The sequence below is a fragment of the Vidua macroura genome, chromosome 5, assembly GCF_024509145.1.
Source record: "Vidua macroura isolate BioBank_ID:100142 chromosome 5, ASM2450914v1, whole genome shotgun sequence".
NCBI classification, from domain to species: domain Eukaryota; kingdom Metazoa; phylum Chordata; class Aves; order Passeriformes; family Viduidae; genus Vidua; species Vidua macroura.
Window position 1 is genome coordinate 31,814,764 of NC_071575.1, and position 21,621 is coordinate 31,836,384.

At 38.6% G+C, this 21,621-nt stretch overlaps 1 protein-coding gene across 1 annotated transcript in view; it reads right to left on the minus strand.

The window, feature by feature from the left end:
* SHISAL1 (shisa like 1) overlaps nt 1–21,621 on the minus strand; it is a 73,165-nt gene that overhangs the window by 19,612 nt on the left and 31,932 nt on the right. The window contains exons 2-4 of the mRNA XM_053977367.1: nt 19,575–19,673; nt 13,308–13,521; nt 6,201–6,518 (exon numbers count right to left, since the gene is read on the minus strand). Of these exons, the coding sequence (XP_053833342.1) occupies nt 6,201–6,518; nt 13,308–13,521; nt 19,575–19,644 (602 nt within the window). The 5' untranslated portion in view covers nt 19,645–19,673. The remainder of the gene's footprint in view (nt 1–6,200; nt 6,519–13,307; nt 13,522–19,574; nt 19,674–21,621) is intronic.

Sequence of the window (21,621 nt, forward strand, 5' to 3'; positions counted from 1 at the left end):
TGAACTCCAGCTCCTCAACACCTCCCTTTTTATTCTTTCTACTCCTGGAAATAACTTTGGCTGATGCTAAAGTTTCTCTGTGGTATTCAGAACCCAAGTGAGGATGTTATTTTATTTTTCTGTGCATTTTTAAAATGTGTAAAACATTACTCAATTGAGCATCTGGCACCTAAGAGGAGGCCAGCAGTAGGACTTCTGTAACTACCAAAATATTTATAGAGTCTTTTAAATTTTGCTGGTTTTTACTGTGACAGAGGAGATGGAATTGGTTGATACAGATGGAATTGGGATGTCAAACTCCTTCCTGTGTGATCCTACAGTGTTGTGACATTATGCAGTGAAATTGTGGGCTTAACTGGAGTGTTCTGATTTCACATAAATTGTATTCTGCTATCTGCTACTTCAGTAGTGTCATTCCATATCTGTATCATGGGGATGAGGTAATTATCTCACTGCAAAAAATTCTATCCAGAATAGATGAGAAAATGTAAATATGGAAGATGTTCAGATCTGGTTTCCAGTAATTTTACTAGATTTCATTTCTCAGCATGAAGAGTTCATTCAGCAATAGTACTCAGATAACCTTTTAACCACTCACTTGCGAGTGAGTTACTAATTACTATTTTCTCACAATTCATTATCATATTTAAGTTAAACTGCTTCAACTGTACAGTCCCTTTAAAAGAAATATTTTCTTGAAGCTGATGAATGCAACAGTCCCAACTCAATGAAAAGGCTGAGAAACAGCTGAAATGGAGAATATCAATTAGCCCACATGGCAAGAATCTGAAGAAAAGAATGTAGAGAAATCAATATGAGGTCTATAATTTATGGAGCCAGAGGAAAAGGAGAATATGGCATGAAATGAACAATGTATGCTACATATGTATCAACAAAAGCTGCAGTTTGTGCATATCTAGGTACACAAAGGCTTAGATTGAACTGGATGAAAACCTTGCATATTGGCTTAACTTCACATGCTAACAGTGAATTTCTAAAGACAAGGAAGAAAGGAAGCAGGCACTCAGTAACTTGAATTATTTAAATGCAAATGATATAGAACCAAAATCTCCCAAATTTTTGCATGTTGTATGAGGGAAGCAAACAAGACTTGGAGCACTGCAGCTTTTGAGGTGTTCAGTTGCAAGCCCACTGTGTGTTTGTGCTGTTAGTTTCCTGACCTGATGTGCTGGTTTGAGTTGGGGTAGAGCTAATTTCTATTTTTACAGTTATGCAGTTCCCAGCAAGCAAAGTAAGAACATTTAGAAGAAAATACATTCAGCATTCTCTGTTATTCTAACCCAATATATTCCAAAGGCATTGGAGGACCACAGATAATGGTAGATGTAGCCTTACACACATACCTAATCTTTGTAACCAAACAGGTTTTCCAGATGATGTCAATTCCCAGATAGTTCTTTCAAAAAAAGCACAACGTAAGTATTAATTTTTTTTCCATCTTTTTAAAAAATCCAAAGTACTTGTGCTCTGACTTGCCATATTTAGTCTAACATAAAAGTCTAGGTAGGGGCTCTAAATAAAAACTATGCTTGGCCCTATGATGGAAAATTTTGCACCTTTAAAACAGCATCTTCCTGTTCCTGTTCAGTGAAGTAATTCTGCAAATGTGAAGCTGAGATCTTACTTACCTAAAATGGAAGGAGGCAGGTTTTTCCCCCTGTTTTACTGTAAATAACTTGTATCAAGAGCAGCCACTGCACAAACTCCTCTGTCACCACAATGATGATTTTGGTGGACTGTGTGCACAGTGACCCACTGCAGCACCAATGGCCTATGACACAGGCAAGACTGCACCTCCTACAAGTTGCTGAAGGAAGCACTGCAGTGATAGCCTACATCCTGTTTCAAAACCTGCTATCAAAGCAAATTCTTTCACATGGTATTTTTACCCACCAGCAAAATATTCATGTGGTTTTTGTACAGTTGCAGAGGACATGCTCAGTTACCTGCTGGCTCTTAAACCCTGCTAGTATTTTTATGGACTTTATTCTCTCAGGTGCTTTGGCATCTGAAGAGATGTCAAGTAGCAGGTGAATAGCAGTAGGCTAGAAATGATTTTATTTGTTGTCTGAAAGACAAAGTGCCTCAGAGGAATTCACAGCAAAAGCAGATTCCAGCCTTTAATAAAGCAAAGTAAAATAGACCTGCCTTTACCTAATCCATTCCAGCTATGTGAAGCAAATAACAGGGGCTAACCCTGCTGGGCTGCTCCCTTCCTGTTTCTAGCCAAGCAGCAGGTTTCTGAAACTGAGAGTCACGGAGCATGTGTGATCACAGACAGTGCCTCTGCCTGCTGTCGTGCAGAAAGGTAAAGAACACAAAAGCAAATGTTGGACTTCAGGACAGTATTTATTCCCTGTGATTTGCATCCTTGATGGAGGAGAGGAGGAGTTTGACATCAGCAGAGCAAGGCTGACGGATCAGGTCTCCCTCTCACATCCAGAACACAACACAGCCATGGAGGACCTGGAGGAATTCTGCCAGGCTGCCCTGGCCCACACTTCTTAATGTGATCTTCCTCTTTAGTCTGACAATTTTAATTACTATTAATTAACAATATTCCCACAGTTGTGAGAACAAGTTGTTTCAGCAATTTCGATTCCCCAACTGGCAATATCGCCTCCCTGGCTTTTACTTTGCTGAGTAGTAGAAATAATTTGCCTGCTGCTTATTGTGGCTCCATCTCCAGCTGTAAAAGCTTGCTCAGGTAACCAGACTGCAGGTTCACCCTCGGGCCAGGGAGTGTGGAAGGGCCCAGCTCGTGCCACAAGAGAAGGCACGGCAGTATGAGCTCAGTCACTGTGGGCTCTGCCGGCGCTGGGCTTGCAGAAGGTGCATCCACCATGACCTTCAGCCCACACAGGCCCTGGACAGCCCTCAGCTGGTTTTCATACTAAAGAAGATATCAGCATTAGTTGGGCTGCAAAATCCACGCGCTACAGGATGAAGCAACATTAGTCCAAATGGTGTTGGATGCTCCTGAGATTAATGATTTTCCTTCCTATCCTGGCACAACACTGCAAGAGCAGCCAGCAGCTTGCCTAATGGATTCCAGACCTCTTTATTTATAATAATATTATGATTATACATGGTTCTCTTTGTCTCAAGTAAATAATGAAGTGATCCGCTGTGACAAATGCTTAAACATCAGAGGGATGGTTCTACCCACTCTATACTATAACTTGCTTGATTTTTCCTCTGACATAACCAATTCATTGCCAATTCACAGCACTTAAACTAGGGCAAGGAAAAAAATGCTGAAATAAAAACTATTTACATAATTTTTTTTTAAATCCAGGAAGATCCAAAAACTACTTTACAAGCCATAGGTTAATCCTGACATCCTTCTTGGGACAGTTCCTTACACTGTCAGTTCTCTGCAGAACTCAAGGGATTTGCAAGAATCACTTTCCTATTATCATCATGTAGTGTCTTCTAGAATGGGCATATTTTTAGTTGTGCTCAGATGAATGTAGTACAGGAAGTTAAAAACTTGAACAACATCTGTCATCACAAAAACTTGAAAACTGGTTTGGAAAATGTTCTTAATGGTATTTAAGTTTTTTATGTCTAAGGGTATATCCATGCCTGTCAGGATTCAAAGATCTATTCTGCATTTTCAAAATGTTCATCTGTACATGGGAACAGTTCTTATGGTATATATCATGTGTATATATATGCATATATAGGCACACACACATAGTGTGTTTGTGAGGTGCTAAAGAAAAATGCTTGTTTTCCCTGAAGACAGAAAAGCTGGGATAAGTTTAGGACACATTAAAATTGTAATATAAACTGAAAAGTTGATTTTTTTTTTTTTTTAGAGTGGAAACCTGGTGTGTTACCAAAGCAGGTGTCATGATCTAGAATAATGGAAATTCAGGTAGAAAATTTAAAACAGGTCTTTTAATAGACTCAGTGATTTTATAAATGGAGATGGAAATTACAAATCCAGTAAGTGTGCACTTCTTCACTGATAGTATGGTTACATTTTGAGAAACAGTACTGAGGTCATTCATCAAATATAGACTGCAGCAGAAAATCAGACTCTTAAACTAAGCTTAATTTCTGTAGGGCAAAATGATCATATTTTCATCTATATAACCTGCAGATTATGTAACAGAGAAATAAATAGCCAGGCAACCCACTCCCCACTGTTTTAGCAATTGCTGTAGTACACAAATCTGTCATTTTCTGAGAGAGCTGTTTACTCAAAATCCTCTTTTGCATGCTAAACATCTTGCTTGTGATCACCAGTGCCTATTGCTATTTTTTCTGTATTTAACTCAGACTGAATCATCTGTGCTTTTGGTTCAGAGGCTCCAAGTTCCAAAAGTTGCAGGTTACAAGAATGAAAATATAGAAGCTAGTGTAGTGTTTTGCATGTGGAAATACAGGGAATAAATAGGGTTTTGATAAGGAAGCATCTACTTATTTCTTCCACTGAGCAAGGAAAGGACTAGGGGAAAAAAAAGGAACAATTTTATGGGAGCTGAGGGGAGCACAAACAGCTCACTGGGGAAGAAGTGAGTGTTACTGGAGTGGCTTATCAATGCTCATTTCCTGGCAACACAGGACAAGGAGTATATGGGATGTGCTCACCTGATCTCAACACACATTGCCTGCTTAACCCTTTGGGAAAAGCAAAGAAATAGAACAGGAGTCAGTCATGAGAGGTGACCAGGAATCAAGCCTTCAAGAATATTGAATGGTTTCAATTTATAAAGTTAGGGCAAATTAATAGTACATAAATTTGCAGATGCAGTCATTTTTGTACATGTACACACACATATTAAGCCAGGATTACTGTACTACAAATGTAGTTCTTAACATACATGGGACTTTTAACTGGAGACTGTGAAATCAATGTGCAAAAAAGCTGGAAGAATTAAAGGAAGGAAAAAGGAAAGAGGAAGTGAAAAGAAGAGTACTCACAACAAAGCACAAACAATTCTCTCTCATGTAGCAGCCTCTTCTGTTTGAGCAAGCGCTGCTGGAATGGTCCTTCAGCCTGATCTGCACTGGATACATCCAGGACTGGCTCCAGTGCCAAGCAACCTCCTCTATCACTGAATTGACCACCACTTCTTTCCCTATTGCAACAAATCTTGAGCTCTATTTACTCTGGATTTACACATAAAATTAAGGGGAAAATGATGAAATCAAAGGACCATCACTGTTACCATCCCATCTGCAACCCAGCAATACCCGAAGCTTTCAGATCGACATCAGACCTGAGGCTTCATGTGCTCCACAGCTCCAGGAACTGCTGGCATCCTTTTCACCCTGCACATTCTTAGATCACTTTATTTTGCCAAAACTCAACACTCAGCCTTCTGGAACTCTTCTAAAATACAGTGTTGACTCGGTACTCTCTCTGCATCCATCCAAGTACTAATGCTTTCTTGCCAAGAAAAAAAGTCCCTGCCTTTCTTGACACCTTTTCCAGAGAAATGTTTTACTTGGCTCTCTCCCTTTGCTTTCATTTTCTTTGCAAAACCAGTCTAAAATAATTCTGTGTCAATTTGCTCTGTGGCTGTATTTAATTTTTTCTATTTATACTGCAAGTTCTGCTTGCTCCTATAGATCCCTCTCCCTTTTGGTCTGAGGGTTTTTTTTGGAGGTTTTGTCTTGGTTTCATAGCATTTAACCTTACAGTAGCCTACTCTGTCACTGTCAAATGAGATCAAGCAAAGCTTTTTTGGCTATGCATATACAAAACTAACCTGGTTTTTATGTTTTTTCTGTGTCTCATGCCACAAATAGAGAGGATTTGTGACATCTCATGTTGAGGCTATCCCAACGTCGCTATTTATACAGTCTTTTAAAACCAGAGCAACAGATATACATGGCAATTAGTCTTTGAGACCAGATTCAAACTGCTTTTATAGTTGATCCAGATTTGTAGTTTATTTGCATGACACAGTAGTAAAACTGCTCAGCACTGAAAGACGGCAGCACCTGTTTCTCCAAGAAAAGGATTAAAAGATGGTTTAATATATTTCAGAGTAAGACATTACTCCTAAGCAGTAATTCAATAAGACAGGTCATGATATAAACAATTATGTGCTAGAAGTGGTGCTGTTCAGCCTGAATTCACAGGCAGTTCCAAACACAGGGGATTGTTCACACTCCAAAACAGGAAAAGAATATATCTCAGTATGGCTTAGCTTACTTACCAGGCAGATGTACTCTGAAAAGACACCAGGGGTGGGCTTACAGCATCTCCTTTTAAAGTGTGTACTGTCTGTGATGTTCGAGGCTGGGGCTGAGTTTGAGGCTGTGTTTCTGGCTGAGGCTGTGTCTGTCTTGGGTCCTGAGCAGGGTTAATCCATCGGCTCTGTCCCTGTGTCATCCACTTTCCATAGATTCCCCAGCGGGCCAGGTAAAATTTGCAAATATCATAGTTCATTGAAGAGTAATATAAAAGGTCCAGTATCAGTAAGATCACCACAAAAAAGCCATAGATCCACACTCCCAACAGTGCACTGTAGTTGCTACGAAAGGAAGAAAAGGGACAACAAAGAAAGTTATCTCTCAGTAGTGGTCACTGTGTTAGTTCATCAACATTGTTTGTTTCATTAATTGTTTACAGATGGCTGAAACAAAATATTGTTCAAAAGCATGTGTCTTTAAATTTGAGCTATTTTTTCAATATGAATACTGCTATAAGCATGGTTTTTAGAAACTAAAGCCACTTGTTTTACAAGAATTTTTGTCCTTCTCATCTGTCCATAGGCTTTCCAGAGTGGCTGCTAAAGACCTCTTAATATGGCTGGTAATAAATTTTAGGAAGGAAGAACATTGGCAAAATCATGCTAGACAATGCACTTCAGAGGAAGGAAAATATGTACAACACTGAGATGTATATGTTGGTGTACTTTTAATGTGTATATATAGATAAAGGCCATGGCAATTATATGGTGCAGAGAGCTGTAAAGCTGTGACAGATGACCAACGGTATTGAAAGAAATGGGGGAAAAAAAGGAGGAAAAAGTGTAAGGGGTCAAAAATGTGGAGATCAAAAAGGGGAAGAAGTGCTAATGCCCTGCTGGAGATGAAATATTATTAAAAGAAAAATGACTGTCATGTGTAAATGCAGTTTGGATTGGAAACTGTGTGAGTGGGGAGAATGAGATCAGAACTGAGATGGAAAGAAATGTATAAAAATGAGATTGTTAGGTAGAAAGCAAAAGAAAGGCTGATCTACACCCATGAGCTCATGTGGAAGTACAGGTACTGGAGACTGTAAAACCAAGAGGAAGCTGAAGGAATGTTAGTAAAAACTGTCATTAGGAAGGCAGTCTCAGAAAAATTATATCCAAGTCATAGGTGGACAACCCACATCTGCATGGAGCTGAACTCAAAACTGAACACACACTCAACTATACTCTCCTTTTACAGCCAGTCAGAGAAACTTGGAGGAAATCATATTTTTTTAGGACATTGATCAAAATGGAAGTGCTGCAAGAAGAAAAAAAAAGGATAAGAAGACATATTATACATGCAAACCAGAAGGATATTTTGATATTTTAAAAACATGTCCTCCAGCCTTTCTGGATTAAAAGATTTCAAGTCTCTGCTTTGAACTTTCATTTCATTCTATTTGAACTATTGTATGACTCTTCCGTTTTATACTTTTAAAAAATCAGGATTTGAAACAAGAAATCAGAATCAGAAATCAGAATTTTATTTTCTGTGCTGTCTGTCAGTACTTCAACAGAGTGACTCTTCCCTTCAGGGACTGATTTTTCCACTACACAGCTATAATGCCCTTAGATTAAAATGAGGTTCCATTTTAAATGACTAAGTAACAAGAGGAAGGTCCAAACTGTTAATGGCTCCCTTCCTGTATAACTTTAGGACTACACAAGCCTAGAATTAAAATTTAAAAAAGAGAAAGAAATCAGAACATTTCCAGGAGGATTAGAAGTAGACAAAATTTAATGTTCTGAAAATCCTTAACTCCAGAGTCTTTGCCTCTGCTAAAGACTTACACATGCAAGCCTAACTTCACACAACAGAGGGTAGATCTTAGTAATGCACTAAAATCTGCAGTTCAGGCCCTTGAAAGTAAAACAGGATCTAGTTAATCCAGGCTTCTCAGCAGTGCTGTTCTTGACTTCCAGTAGATTTAGTCCTACTGGGGGTAAATTATTCTATTTTCTTTTAACATAAATAAAAGGCAAGCAAAGGCTGGAAAAGTCAGGAAGAAATGCACTTGGACAAATCCCATTCTTGCTCTTCATTATTGCCAATAGGATCCATTTTGCATATAGGTGAGCTGTATTTGACCCACACTAAGAAAACATACTTGTTTTGGCAACAATATAAGAGGCAAAAACATTCCTTCTAGTTAACTCAAAAGAATTTTTTTTTTTTGTATTTTAGGTATTTAATTTCATCCACCAAAATTCTGACTAGTGAAAATTAGAGCTATTTTGAGTGTTCCAATTTAAAGCAGCACTTTAATAATAATGCCAATATGCAAGCTATTCATCTGCTCCTCCTAAAAAACATCTGTTTCTCACAAGTACAAAAAATGAAAGGCTGCTTTTTATTAATTAACAGACAATGGGACAACAGCACTATCAAAAGGGCCTTGTGAAAAATCACAAGTAAAAACAGTAAGTAGTATGTTTAGCATGCAGAAGGCTATTCCATACATTGATATCTTCTACCACTATTAAGGTGGTAGAAAAAGGTAAATTTTCTGATGGCTGCTACTAATAAAAATTAAAACTGCCCTGCCAATCAAGAAGATGTCCTCATTAGAAAATAAACAATCTTATTTACATGGAATAACAGTAAGGCCAGAAACACAGAAGAGAACTCGGAATCCAAAAACGTCTAGGACTTGCTCTCATTTCACTGACCTGAACGACTTAATTGTCAGTTTATCCTTTCAATCTGGTTTTCCTGTTCTTTTGGGCAGAAGTTTAATTTTTACTAAAACTGAAGTGTGAACAGATTCTCAATTTGTTGAGATTCAAATTTTACGGTTTGTTCCATTACTACAGCGTGTATCAAGTTGCATCCATCTCATCACTTTTTTGAGACAGATAACAAGCTGGTTATGACTAGCCTATATCTTTTTAGTAGATTTTCTTCGTTTTTATGTGCAGCACATGAACAAAAAATAACTCATTTGGGAATTCAAGTTTGAAAAAACCAACAAATCTGAACAATTGCAGGCTGAATTCTACAGCTGTAGAGTTTAAATGTGGGCAGATAGTCACAGAAATAGTTCTTTCCCCTGTTCTGCTTAAAAAGGGCAGTTCCTTGGATTAGTAACAATAAGGGTTGCCCCTAGGAAATGCAAGGTTACAGCCTTGGTACTGAGGAAACCAGTGCAGTTTTTGCATCTACACTTTAAATGAGATTTCCCCCCCATTTTTCTTTTATAATTATCTCCAGGCCTTTGTCCAATCCTGCGTTTTCCTGAGGAATCTGTTCCTGCTGTACCTGAGAGGTCTTCCCTGCCAAATTACATATATTTGCAACACTTGGTGGTGGGATTGATGATTTTTTTTTTTTTTTTCCTTTCTTGTAAAGGAAGTAAGTAAGCAAAGATGACTCTCTGACTGCAGGGGACATTCAGTACCTGGGGAAAGATGTTCTAGCTACTCTGTTCTCACACTGCTTTGGGTGCCAGTGTTGGAATGAGGTGTGCAAAAGCCATTCCCACTCTGACAAACCAGACTAAGAGATAAGGAAAAACATGGATACGCTACAGACTGACAGAATATTGCTCCAGTAGCAGATTAAGGACCCCTATCATAACAGTACTACTGTTAATCCACCAAAATACTCACAACAGAAAACCTGACTGTGAAAACTAGACAAACTAGATTAAAGTGGATACTATTTTTAAGAATAGTTAAAACAATTTCTTAGACAGTTCTAAGGGAAAATACTTTGGATTACAGAGCTTTCTCTGTCTGTTAGACATAATTTTTATTTCTATATTTAATACTAAATGAATTATTCACATTCAAAAATATTATAGACTGATTAATTTGCATGATTGAAAGATGTAATACTCCCATATTTTTGTCTTATAAAAACATATAAATATTGTGTTACAGTAATGGAAAAGGTAAATAAATGTGGCTATAGTTGCACTGTGGGATTGGTGAAGACAAATGTGCCTTTTTAGCTGTGCCATATCAAAGAAGTCACAAGTCACTTCATTAACTTTTTCCGTCAACTGTATTATAAAACAAGAAATTTGTTTTGGTGATCACAAGAATGGCTAAGGGGAAAAATAAACCAAATAATATTATTGAAATAAAAGAAGCAATAATGTTGAATCACTCTTCCCTGAAAACAATAATGCATTTTTTTAAAGTTCATTGTTTTTCCCATATCTTAAATTATTCTCCCTTGCCACAGTAAAATAGGTTTCATCAGAGTTTTTTTCAGTGGTGCGTGAAATTAGTTCCAAACAAAGAGCTGACTTTGTCACTGTAAACTGAAGCCTGGATGCATTAGAATCCAAATTATTGTGTATGATAGATAAAGTCAGAGTATTACTTAAGAAGCTTTTTGCAATGTTTTTAATGTAGGCACATAGGGTTCACTTCTTTCTGCTCCTTCTAAAGATACCAGGGAGTTTTCTACCAATATCACTGAGCTTATAGTGAGGAGATCTCTCTCCTGTCTGTCTTACTTCATGGGTGGAGTCTTAGGTAGGAAGCAGCATCTCTTAATTTTCCTGCCCCTGACAGATTTATCAAAAGTGATGTTTGAGGAACAAGGCAACACCAGTTCCATTCCTGCACTTCTCTACACTACAGCTCCAGGGGCTTTTTACTGTATCCAGTAGGATGTCACATACCTTTGCAAAAGTTCACACACAGCTGATGCCCCTAGGAAATCCTGGGCTAGATGGTAAACACTCTGCAGGTGGTTCTCAACCACAAATCTTACACAACAAAAACTACACAGGTACCTCTCTCTCAGTCACAATTTAACTAAGTGACTTGTAAAAAACAGTTCTACACGAAAACTAATATAATGCCTTTTGCTCTAAATATTTTCATCAAAATGAATGCTGTAGTTGACGGAATACCAAACTAATTAATTTTTTTTTCCAAACTGCTTGCATACACAACAGCCCTGTGATGTGAAGCCCCCTGGATTTATTTCTCTGGGGGTGTGAGCACATGTGCAGATGTGAGTGGGCAAACAACACTGGAGGGAGAGAAATGCTCTGTGTCCCAGGGCATCTTTTGCAATCAGCCTGCACCTGTTCTTCTGCCTTGGAAAGGGGCTGGTTGCCCTCTACATTCCAGGTTGCTGGTGAAAGGAAGGGCAGAAGAGCCTCACCTGAGTAAGCTCTGGCCATGACTACACGGAGGACCTGCTGAGACACTGGGAAAAGCCTGAAGCATTGGCTTAGTGCTTGCCTGAACTGCCTTTGATGGCAACATCCTGACCTCTGTGAGACAGGGTGGTCAGCAGTGCTGGTGCAAGGTTTGCAGAACAGCAGGGCAAGAAATAAAACAAATTTGCTGTGTGCAGGACAAAGACCTGGAAAAGTGTGGGGGCAACAGCCTCATGAGCTCATTCTTGAGGCTCATTTTACCTCTCTAAGTGTGCAGATTCTGGCTCTGTCTGTGACTACCTGCAGAGCCCTTGTGTTCTGAGAGTCCTGTGAGGACCTCTCTGACATCCAGAGCTGCTGAGGGAGCAGGGCCACCCCAGTACACAAAGGGGCAGCACAGCCTGGGTTTTTAGCGTGTGTAAAGTACACATTGTGTGGGAGCACTGGGGCTATAAACTCTACCTAGTTGCCTGGGAATATTTATGTTGCCAGATTTGGGGAGCCCCAGGTGAAAGTTGCTGGATTGTCTGGGCTGCACAAAAGGTGAAGAAAGTGGATGGTCTTTAATGGGCTTGGCACTACAGTATCTTCCCAGTGTTCTGTGTCATATGTTCTCATGATCCCAGATACACTACAAAGCCAAGGCAAGGAAATTTCACCTGAAAGACATAACTGCACATAAAGTAACACAACAGTATAGATCCACACTGATTTAAAGGTAGTTTATACGGGTAGAGTCTATTTCTGTCTGTCTTTGGAGGCGATTGGCACTTTAACAACCAGTAAATTTAGAGAATGCAACTTCTATGTCGATGCAAGACTGACATTTCTCTGGGCAGCTCTGTGTGAGGAGTGGTTGTTAAGGAAGGCAATGCTTTGCTGACTCCACGAGCTGAGAACAGCTGTACACAGTGAGTTAGACCAGCCATTATCAGTGTTCCAGCACCATCATCTCCTAACAGCCCTGCACCTGCTCCCATAGGGGTGAATACAACACACCAATTGACTGGCACCACAGAAAACACCAAAATCCTCTTGTAAACAGCCATTCATACACTGTGATTTCACCTGTGTTTAATCTGCCCCTTCCTTGTCCTGGAGGGGCTGAATAACAGAATAAAATGGAAGGGAAAGCAGATTGATCAGAATTTGATCTTGGGGAATTACACCAAGGGAAATCACAGCAGATCAGTGTGGCCACAATGTCAATACTAAATAGGAAATTGACCACAAGGGAAGATTTTGTTCCTGTAAATAGGTATTCAGTAACAAAGATCTATTTGCTACTTTCTACTTCTTTATAAATAAAAAACTTACTGACATTTATTCTGGGGGACAGCTCTCAACAGAACATTGAAGTATCCCAGGTAACAGGCAAGGAGACCACACAATGTCGGTATAAAAGCAAATACATTCTATTCCCCAAGGCTAGTGATTTGTTACAAGAGATTAAGATTCAAAAACATCAGGGGTTCCAAATAGGGCATTTGGGCTGATATGGAAAATGTCAGCTCACTTCCTCTCTCACCTAAGAACAGCTTTGGGGTTTATTTTTAGTGGTGCACATTTAAACATAGTTTGGACCAAATTAGGGTCAGGGAAAAGACCTTTTTAACTTTTATATGTAACTTTTTATTTGTCACATTTATATGCAGATTTTACTCTCCTTGCAATGTTTATAGCCCATGTCAAAGCGAAGAAAGCAAAGCTGAAATATTCTTTCTTTTAGGAGCTCTGCAACAACAAAAAGACCTTTTAGTAATGATTTTCTGTATATAATAATTAGAATATATAAGAATTAGAATATATAATTAGAATATATAAGAATTAGAATATATAATTAGAATATATAAGAATTAGAATAATTCTAATTGCTTCCATCATTAAGTGTACCTCAGGCTCTGTTATTAGACCAGGAAAAGTTTGGTGAAGTGTACTTTAAAACTCATTTACTTACTTATGCATATATCCATCTGCATTCCCTGTTAAGTTCATTTGCATAACAGTCTGAAATTCTGTCTCATTGCAGCAATATTTAAACACTGTGTTGTTATGGTGACAGCAAAAGATGTAAGATTTATTGTCAGAAAGACGGGGGCAGTGAAAACCAAAGTGGTAGCGACCTTTGTAGTCCGTATATGGCTCGCAGACCCGAAAATGCACGGACAACACTGGAAAACAAAAACAACATTGGCTTTGTCAGTCACTTCTGTTATCTGCATGTTATCAACTCTCATTTTTCAAGGCTAAACAATTGTTGGTTGATTTCTGGAAAACATCAGTAGTTCAGAACTTTCAATGTTTTAACATTTAGTACTTAAAGGTAACAGCGTTCAGACTTCTGTTGTATTTTGAATTTTGTTGATTTCTATGTTTCTACCATTGTATGTTTTAAGGGAAAGAAAGTAATGCCCTCCATGTTAAGAAGCACAAAAGTATTTAGGGAAATGTTTTCATTCTGCTGTTCTAATTATAGGGATATCCATAACACACAACAATGTTCACGCCTGATTCTTGTGGGACAACTTAATAAAAAGTCTATGTAGAAATTGCAATAAAACTTTTATGGCACTTGTTTTACTTGTTTCCTGATTTCTTTTCTTCTTCTCTAAAGGTCAATCTTTGATAAGGAATATTCTATGATAAGGAATATTCTCAGAAACAGTCATTACAAATAGTACAAAAAATCCAAACAACTTTGAATTTGCAGATAGACAGAACTAATAAAATAGGTGTTCCTGGGAGTTCTTACATTTCTTCCTTAACAAGTTCTCATGTAAAGTGTTTATTACAGCTCTGAGAACATTTTTCTTTTTTACAGTCATGTGTCACACTGATTTCACCATCACTTTTACTGGGGGGAAAAAGGAGCTGCCCATTGATACCCTTTTATCATCATAGTTTCCCTGAGCTTTTCAAATGTGCAGAGGGGCAGGGTAGAGATCCCTTCCAAAATGGTTGTAAAAGCAACCATATGCAGCTTTCTGAAAGACTTTTAGGAGTCAGTGTTTGGTTCCACACTCACAGTTTGTGTTATGGTAGGCTTTACAGCATCATTTAAGAGTACAAGTACCCTACAGATACCCCAAAGGGCTTAAGCTCTGAGGAAACTGAAATGTGGAAGCAGAGTCTGAATCCTCTTAGCAGTGAAATGTTTTTCCTTTGGAGAACTGAGGCTCAGCAATGCTGAGGGCAGCTGCAGTTCATACGGTTACACCAATTAATAAATGATATATTCACTTTGGATTGACAAAATTAACTCTTGTAATTTGGTGCATAATTTTCTGTCAGTTTACCAGTACAAGAGGTTACACATAAAGACTTGCATGGGTTTAACTGAACTGTACAGTATTCCTCTGCACAGAGCCCCTCTTGACCTGCAATTGCATCTGTGCACCTTACCTGTCTAATCCTCATTTTTTTCTACTTTGCTTAAAAAAAAAAAAAAGCCTATTCCTAAGACTTTTGTTTGTCAATTTTATAAAATATATTAATTTCAAGACAAATTTTAAGGATTGTGACAGTGGAGATCACTTTATTTGTGTGTAGAGAGGGGAAGCCTAGAACAAAAAACAGAGTACTAAGTGAACAACAATGTAATCTTGTTCTGCAGTCTGGGTCAAGAAAGCTCACTCCAAATAGTTATGTATGCACACATATACCTGGCATCATTACTTGCATGAAAGAAGTAGATTTTTGTAGCATTTTTGTAGATTAATTCAGTCAGGAACTGAAAGTGCTGGAATAAAGCAATTTCTAAAGGAATACAGATACTGAGAAAACTAATTACCTACCTGTTCTTGTCCTACCTGGGAAAAAAAAAATATGTGTTCCAAATGTGAGGATGTTATCATCAGTAAAGAAACTTTCTTTAGGCTTAGGTTTTCAACACCCTCTGTAATTCTTGTAACAAATCTGCACGTTTAGATTCTGTCCCAAAATCCACACAGCATGTAATTGCATGGGAATGAGATTGTTTGAACAAGTACTTTGCTGCATCCCTCCTTAATTAACACAGCAGTAATAAAATTGTGCCAGGATAGATTTTGTTGTGAAAACCTCAATGTTTGCAGCAGGAAGGGACCTCTGGAGGTCATCTCATGCAAATCCTCTGCTTGGGCAGGGCCACCTGGTACCCAGAACCATGTCAAAATGGCTTTTGAGTATTTCCAAGGGTGGAGACTCCACATTCTCCACAAGCAAACTGTGGCAGTGCTCAGTCCCCCTCACAGCGAAAAAGCATTTCTTGACATTTGGAGGGAGCCTTCTGGGTTGCAGTTTGTGCCCATGGCCTCTGGTCCTGTCCTACCACTCAGGGGTTAAGCCTGCTCATCACTGCCAAGTGTTTTGTTTTACTGCACATCTGGAAGTGTCCCCTGATCCCTACATGGCTCCTTTGCACGTTTTAAAAAGAAAACAACTCACAAACTTCTCTGAGAATGAAAACTGGGGAAAGCATGATTACAGAAGGAAGGGAGAATTAAAAGAACATCAGGTCCTAGGCGGAGGGATGTCTGCAATAAAACAGTCCTAAGCAAATCCTTAAATAGCAAAATGTGTTGGTGATTAAATAAAGGCATGATGTGATGACTGAATGCCATTCTGAGCTGGGCAGTCAGTGTGGTGTGGGTTACCCCTGCTGGGCAGCCTGAACACCACACAGCCACTTCCTTACTTCCCCCTCCCAGTGGGATGGCCAGGGAATCAGAAGGGCAAAGAGGAAATTCCTGGGTTGAGATAAACACTGTTTATTATACAGTAATAAGAAAAAGTATAAGAAAAAACCCCACAACACCATCAGCAACAAAAAACAAAGCAAAAATTATGCTAAAGCAATCACTCACTACCAGCAGACTGATGTCCAGCCAGTCCCTGAGCAATTTTTGGTAAACTCCCATGCCAATTTCATTGCTGAGCATCCATCCCATGGTACAGAAACCACCTTGGCCAGTTTGGGTCAGCAGTGCCAGCCTGTCACCAGCCACAACAGCTCTGTGATACCAGCACTGCTTTGGTCACCAGCCTAAAACACAGCTTTGACCCCATCCCAGCCAGACCTAGCACACAGAGAAAACACTTTTCCCAATTTGTTGTAATCTGTATAATTTCAGTTGCTGTCTTTGCTTCTCTGTGGATCAGAGAGACAATAAACAAAGTGGGATTTATTTTCTTCCAATTTATCTTCTTTTCTTCTTTTTTTTTTTTTCCTGAAAATAACTTTGCTTAAATCCCCAGGTTTAAAGGACCTAATTTCTGTGGAAATACTTCAGATAAAAGCATTGTACCTGTAAAGGCCTTAAGTTTTCTGTTGCAAAGCTGCAGCTGTGTCTGGAGTTGCAAGTGCAAATTCTCAGGCTATTTTGGAAAACAGTTATTGAACAGTTGACACAGATCTTCCTCTCTCTGTTCCAAATGATATCAAGAGAATAGTCTGTCATGCTTCATCATCACAAGACTTACCTACTTCACCTTAAAAACTACACAGCCAGCAAATATCAAACTGTTACTTCTCTATCTGGTCACAGCTAGAGATCTGCCTAATATACATTTTTAATTTAGATACTAAATTTTTAAAGCCCCAAGACTCCCTGGATGGCTGGTGTTTATCAGCTTTCCATATGGAACCACAGAAATACTCATATGTATGCATTTTACCACACATTAACTTGCTGTGTGGATGTTCATTTCCTACTTCAAAGAAAAAAATGCTGTAATGTGCAAATAATCTGACGATTTTTGCTTGTTAATATAAGCCTTGCTGTCAGCACTGATTCTATAGATGTGTTTCAATCCTTTAAAAGAGTAAGCACCAACATTTGCAAAGCCACTCTAAGAGTTAGTGGTCAGAAAGTCATCTTTCCAGCATGACTGCATGGTGCTCCTCCCTTTATTATACATTTCTTGTGTGCCCAGTAAAACCAGTGCATGTTCACCACCCCTAAAACGTCACTGTGATCTTGCTAGCACTGAAATAAAATACCTTAAGTTTCAGTATTCTCAACCCAGAAATTGATTACTAAGATTGTTAATCTTAGTATACCAAAGACTTGGAAGTAAAGCAGTATCTTACAGATGGAAGTCTCTAAATCTAGGGCACTCAAAGGGAGTCTTGCCATTAGATTTTCATTTCAGCTCAGGTTAAAAATGAGGTTGATATCATTCCAGTGAGAATAGCATCCTTTCTACCCCACCCTCCCTATCATTCACTGCATAAAGCCAGTGGTTTTCCTTTATGGAAACTGATCTGTCTTGGAAAAAAAAAAAAAATTCATTGGCTGGCTGAAAAATAATAATACATTCCCTCCTGTAAAATCTGTTGTGAGTTACCAATGACCTAAACCCCTTTCTACAGATGACACTGGCAAAATTCCAGAAGGCAGGAGCAGAGTTTGGCTGTCATATAAGACTTGTAATGGTTTCAAATTAAGCCTGGACTCTACATGCTAATAGAGGACATCAGATAATAAAACACCAATAGCCAAGGAGCAACAAAATGATAAGAAACACATTTACAAAGCCAATAGTTATCAAGGATAATAGAGAAATATGTAAGAAGTAAAAGCTGTGTCAATTGGTTTCAAATAAAAACATTGCACTTCACAAGCAGTACTTCTAAGGGAGGAAAAAAAAATATGTCTGGCTTTGAGGGAATGAGGGTTTGAGGGAATACACCAGTGGCTGAATACAGCAAATTGCATACACAGTGCAATCACAGTGTCCCACTCAGCTCCAAAACAGGAATTTCTATCATCTTGAGGAAATGGGTTGGAGGAGTGGGATCTCAGGAGAGCTCTAGCAGAAGACCCCTATAAAGAGTGGGAAAGGTATAAAAACTTAAAAATTGACAGAAAATACTGGAGCAGCTGGAACAGTTTTGTGATGTTTGATCTCTCTTTAATCACTTCATTGAAGATTTGATAATTGAGTTCATTGCTACACTAGGGAAGTGGATTTTTGAAATTTCTTTAGCCTAGAGGAAGACAAAGAAGCAGCTAGAGCCCATGTGCCTGATCCCAGTCCATCAGAGGAGGAGGGCAGTTCCATAATTAGGAAGTTCTCCTTCCAGGGGAAGGGCTCTAAAGGAAAACAACGATTTAATGTGAGCAGAGGAGTGCTCTAATTGATAATATTATAACATTGTTAGCAAAAGGGCTGTATCAGATTTAAATAATGAACTATCATTAGCAAGAATCAACTTGAACACTGCAAACAAGCAATGAGACTGTGGGCAACAAAACACATGCTTGAACTGACTGGCAAGGATATGAGTATTAACATTTTATAAATGTTAAAGACACAGACTCAGTAGTAACAATTTTGACTGGAGCACAAGGATACTTTAAGAAACAGGGTGCTTGGTAAAGTTTTAACTCTGGTGGTTGGGGATGTGATGCACTACAAGAGAATAAAGAGCAGTGATTGAAAAAAAGTCTTTTTGTATTAAAAACTGCCTCAAGAGTGGAGGACAAAAGATACTGAACTAAAAACCTGTAAGATCAAATCTGTTTGGACTGAGAACCTTTTAAAATTTTATTTTAAATATTCAGTCATGATTACAAAAAAAACATAATGCCATAAATGACTTCTGATGAACAAATACAACCAATAATCAGAGCACTCCACTAATTCTCAGTCTAATGGCACATTTCCACACAAACCCTTTCTGTGTGCTAATAGCAAACATCTAGAGCAGAACTACCAAGCATCAGAAGAAACATCTGTGGTCCAGCCAATTCCTTAGATTCAGGAAAATTACACAGATTCCCAATTCAATCCTTCAGGTGCTTTACATTCTCTGGTGTGCACACAGAAAAACACACACCTGGAACCTGACTTGCTCTGCTTCCAGTGGATGGTTATTTAGCAAAATGGGTGTGTTTTATGGTGGTATAGAAATTATTATTTTCTTTTAGGTGAGCTGAAAAAACAGCATATCCAAAGAAATAAAGCTACTCTTTCAACTTTCCAGTCTCCTTTGTTCTTAAAGTGAATTTTCAATTCCATTTCAAATTCCAGTTTCCAGTTCTTAAATACAAAGAGGCTTCATTTATATTGGATCTAGATGATCTTGAAGGTCTCTTCCAGCCCTAACCATTCTATGATTCTATGACTTATTTATTAGGGAATTAACACTAATTTAGTCTTGTTTATTTCATTGGAACCCAGTTTGCAATTCTTTTTTCGCTATGGCAGACATCAGTAAAAGATAAATTACAAAAGCTACCTGCTGACAAGAGTAATGAGAGCAGAACCATCAGCACCTTCAAGGACTGTTGACCACAACTTGTCATCATTGGCTTTCATTGGTCCATTAGACAATTACCTGTTGGACAAGATGCAACATCATGATTAAATGTCTTTTTCATCGCCTTTCATTGTTCAAATGTTCACTTCCCCACAAAGCTTTGGTAAAATGAGATGGCTTCGCACAGTAGGGAAAAAAAAAATCAATTTTTTTTCTGGATTTTTTTTCCCCTGCTTTTTAAAAGGGAAATAAATTCTTCTTTCTATGATTAAAATTCCTTTCTCATTTCACCATGGATATATACAGCTGTTTACATACTTTCCATTAACCCAGAGTAGAGATGAATCATATGAAGTTTTTACTGAATATTCATATTTCCCCTGTAATCTACATCCAGCAGAACTGTGTTTGTTTTACTCTCACAAGAACAGGCTGTTGTGTTATATGTGTAAGGGCGAGAAAAGAATAAACGATGGAAAAATAGATTGGCTGCTTTGAAAGTCAACCTATTTTACCCCATTAGAGGGTGCAGTCGCTCAGAAAGTGGGTCAGGCAACTGAGATGGTTGGAAACACTTCAAAAAATGTCTTTTCATTAGCATCAGTGCCTTTCATGGGATTATTATTTATTGTTTTCCTAGGACAGGGAGTGAGGAGTGATGCAGTTTGATCTGACTGGCAGCCCTCCTACCAAGGCTCTCCCTGGTGTTTCCCAGACAGGGTGAGTCCAAACTCTTCTTCTCTCCACCTTGATTCATCAATAGCAGCTGCAGCAGGGACTGTCCCAGGTGTCACCACCCAGGGGAGCAGGGGCTGGTGGCACCTGTCACTGCCATCACTGATAAATCCAACTAACTCTGGGTCTCAGAGGTTTCCAGCACCCTGGATTCACACTGACATCAGGGCACAACAGAAGAGGTCAATTCTGCCTTTGTGCATGACCCCCCTGTGTGCCCTGGAGCCACAGACAGGATGGCCCAGGGGGTGCTGCAGCAAGCTGCTGTGGGGAATCCAACTCCTGCTATGCTAAAATTGTTCTAAGGTGTTTACAGTGGAGCAGCTTGAGGAAAAAAGAAAGGAAATGGCAATTTCTGTAAAAATTACACTGCTCCTAACAGCTCAAGAGACACATTTTGCCAAATGCTTATGAAATAAGCGGTATATGAATATGCTCTATCCTATAAATACTACATGGTTTACTAGTTTGTGTCTGCTCCAACCTACTGAATCAAATTAAAAGCCCCAAACAATTGCACCTGCACATAACAAAAGGAGGGGGGGGGGGGTGAAAATTAACACACCAGGAGCAACTGAATTCTGAGTAACAAACGTGGGCACCGGAGGGGAGACATGATGCTACCTATGACGTGTTGAGAGGCAAAAGATTCCTCACTAACACAAAATGCTGTGTGTGGCACAAGCAGATTCATCTTAGCATATGGATCACGAACCTAAAAATCAGTGTAAATTCTTGTGGTGGTTTCAGTTTGAAACCAGGCAGAAACATCATCCTAGGCCTTGAAAAACAAGTCCTTTAGAAACATAGTACCCCTAAAAAGATTAAATCAAACAACAGAACTCATTTCAAAAACAACCTTATCGACACCTGGGCTAGGGAACATGACATTAAATAAGTACACCATATCCCCTACCATACACCAACTACAAACAAAATAAAGAAATACAATAGACTATTAAAAACCACCTTAAAAACATTAAGTAAAAAAATCTTTCAAAAATTTGAAACAACATCTAACAAAAATCACCTAATTAATTAACACCCAAGACTCTACCAACTGAATAAACCCTACCCAATCTAAACCCCTACATACAATAGGGGAACATAGAAACAAAATCCCAGCTGTACATATCAAAGGTTTATTAAGGAAAACAGTTTAAATTAATTCTACCTTGAATACAGACAAACCTATTCATAGGGTTATCTTTACTCAGGGACCAAATTATACATAGTAGATAGTACAGAAAAATAAAAAACCACAATGTAAACCTCAAGAAGATCTGATTAT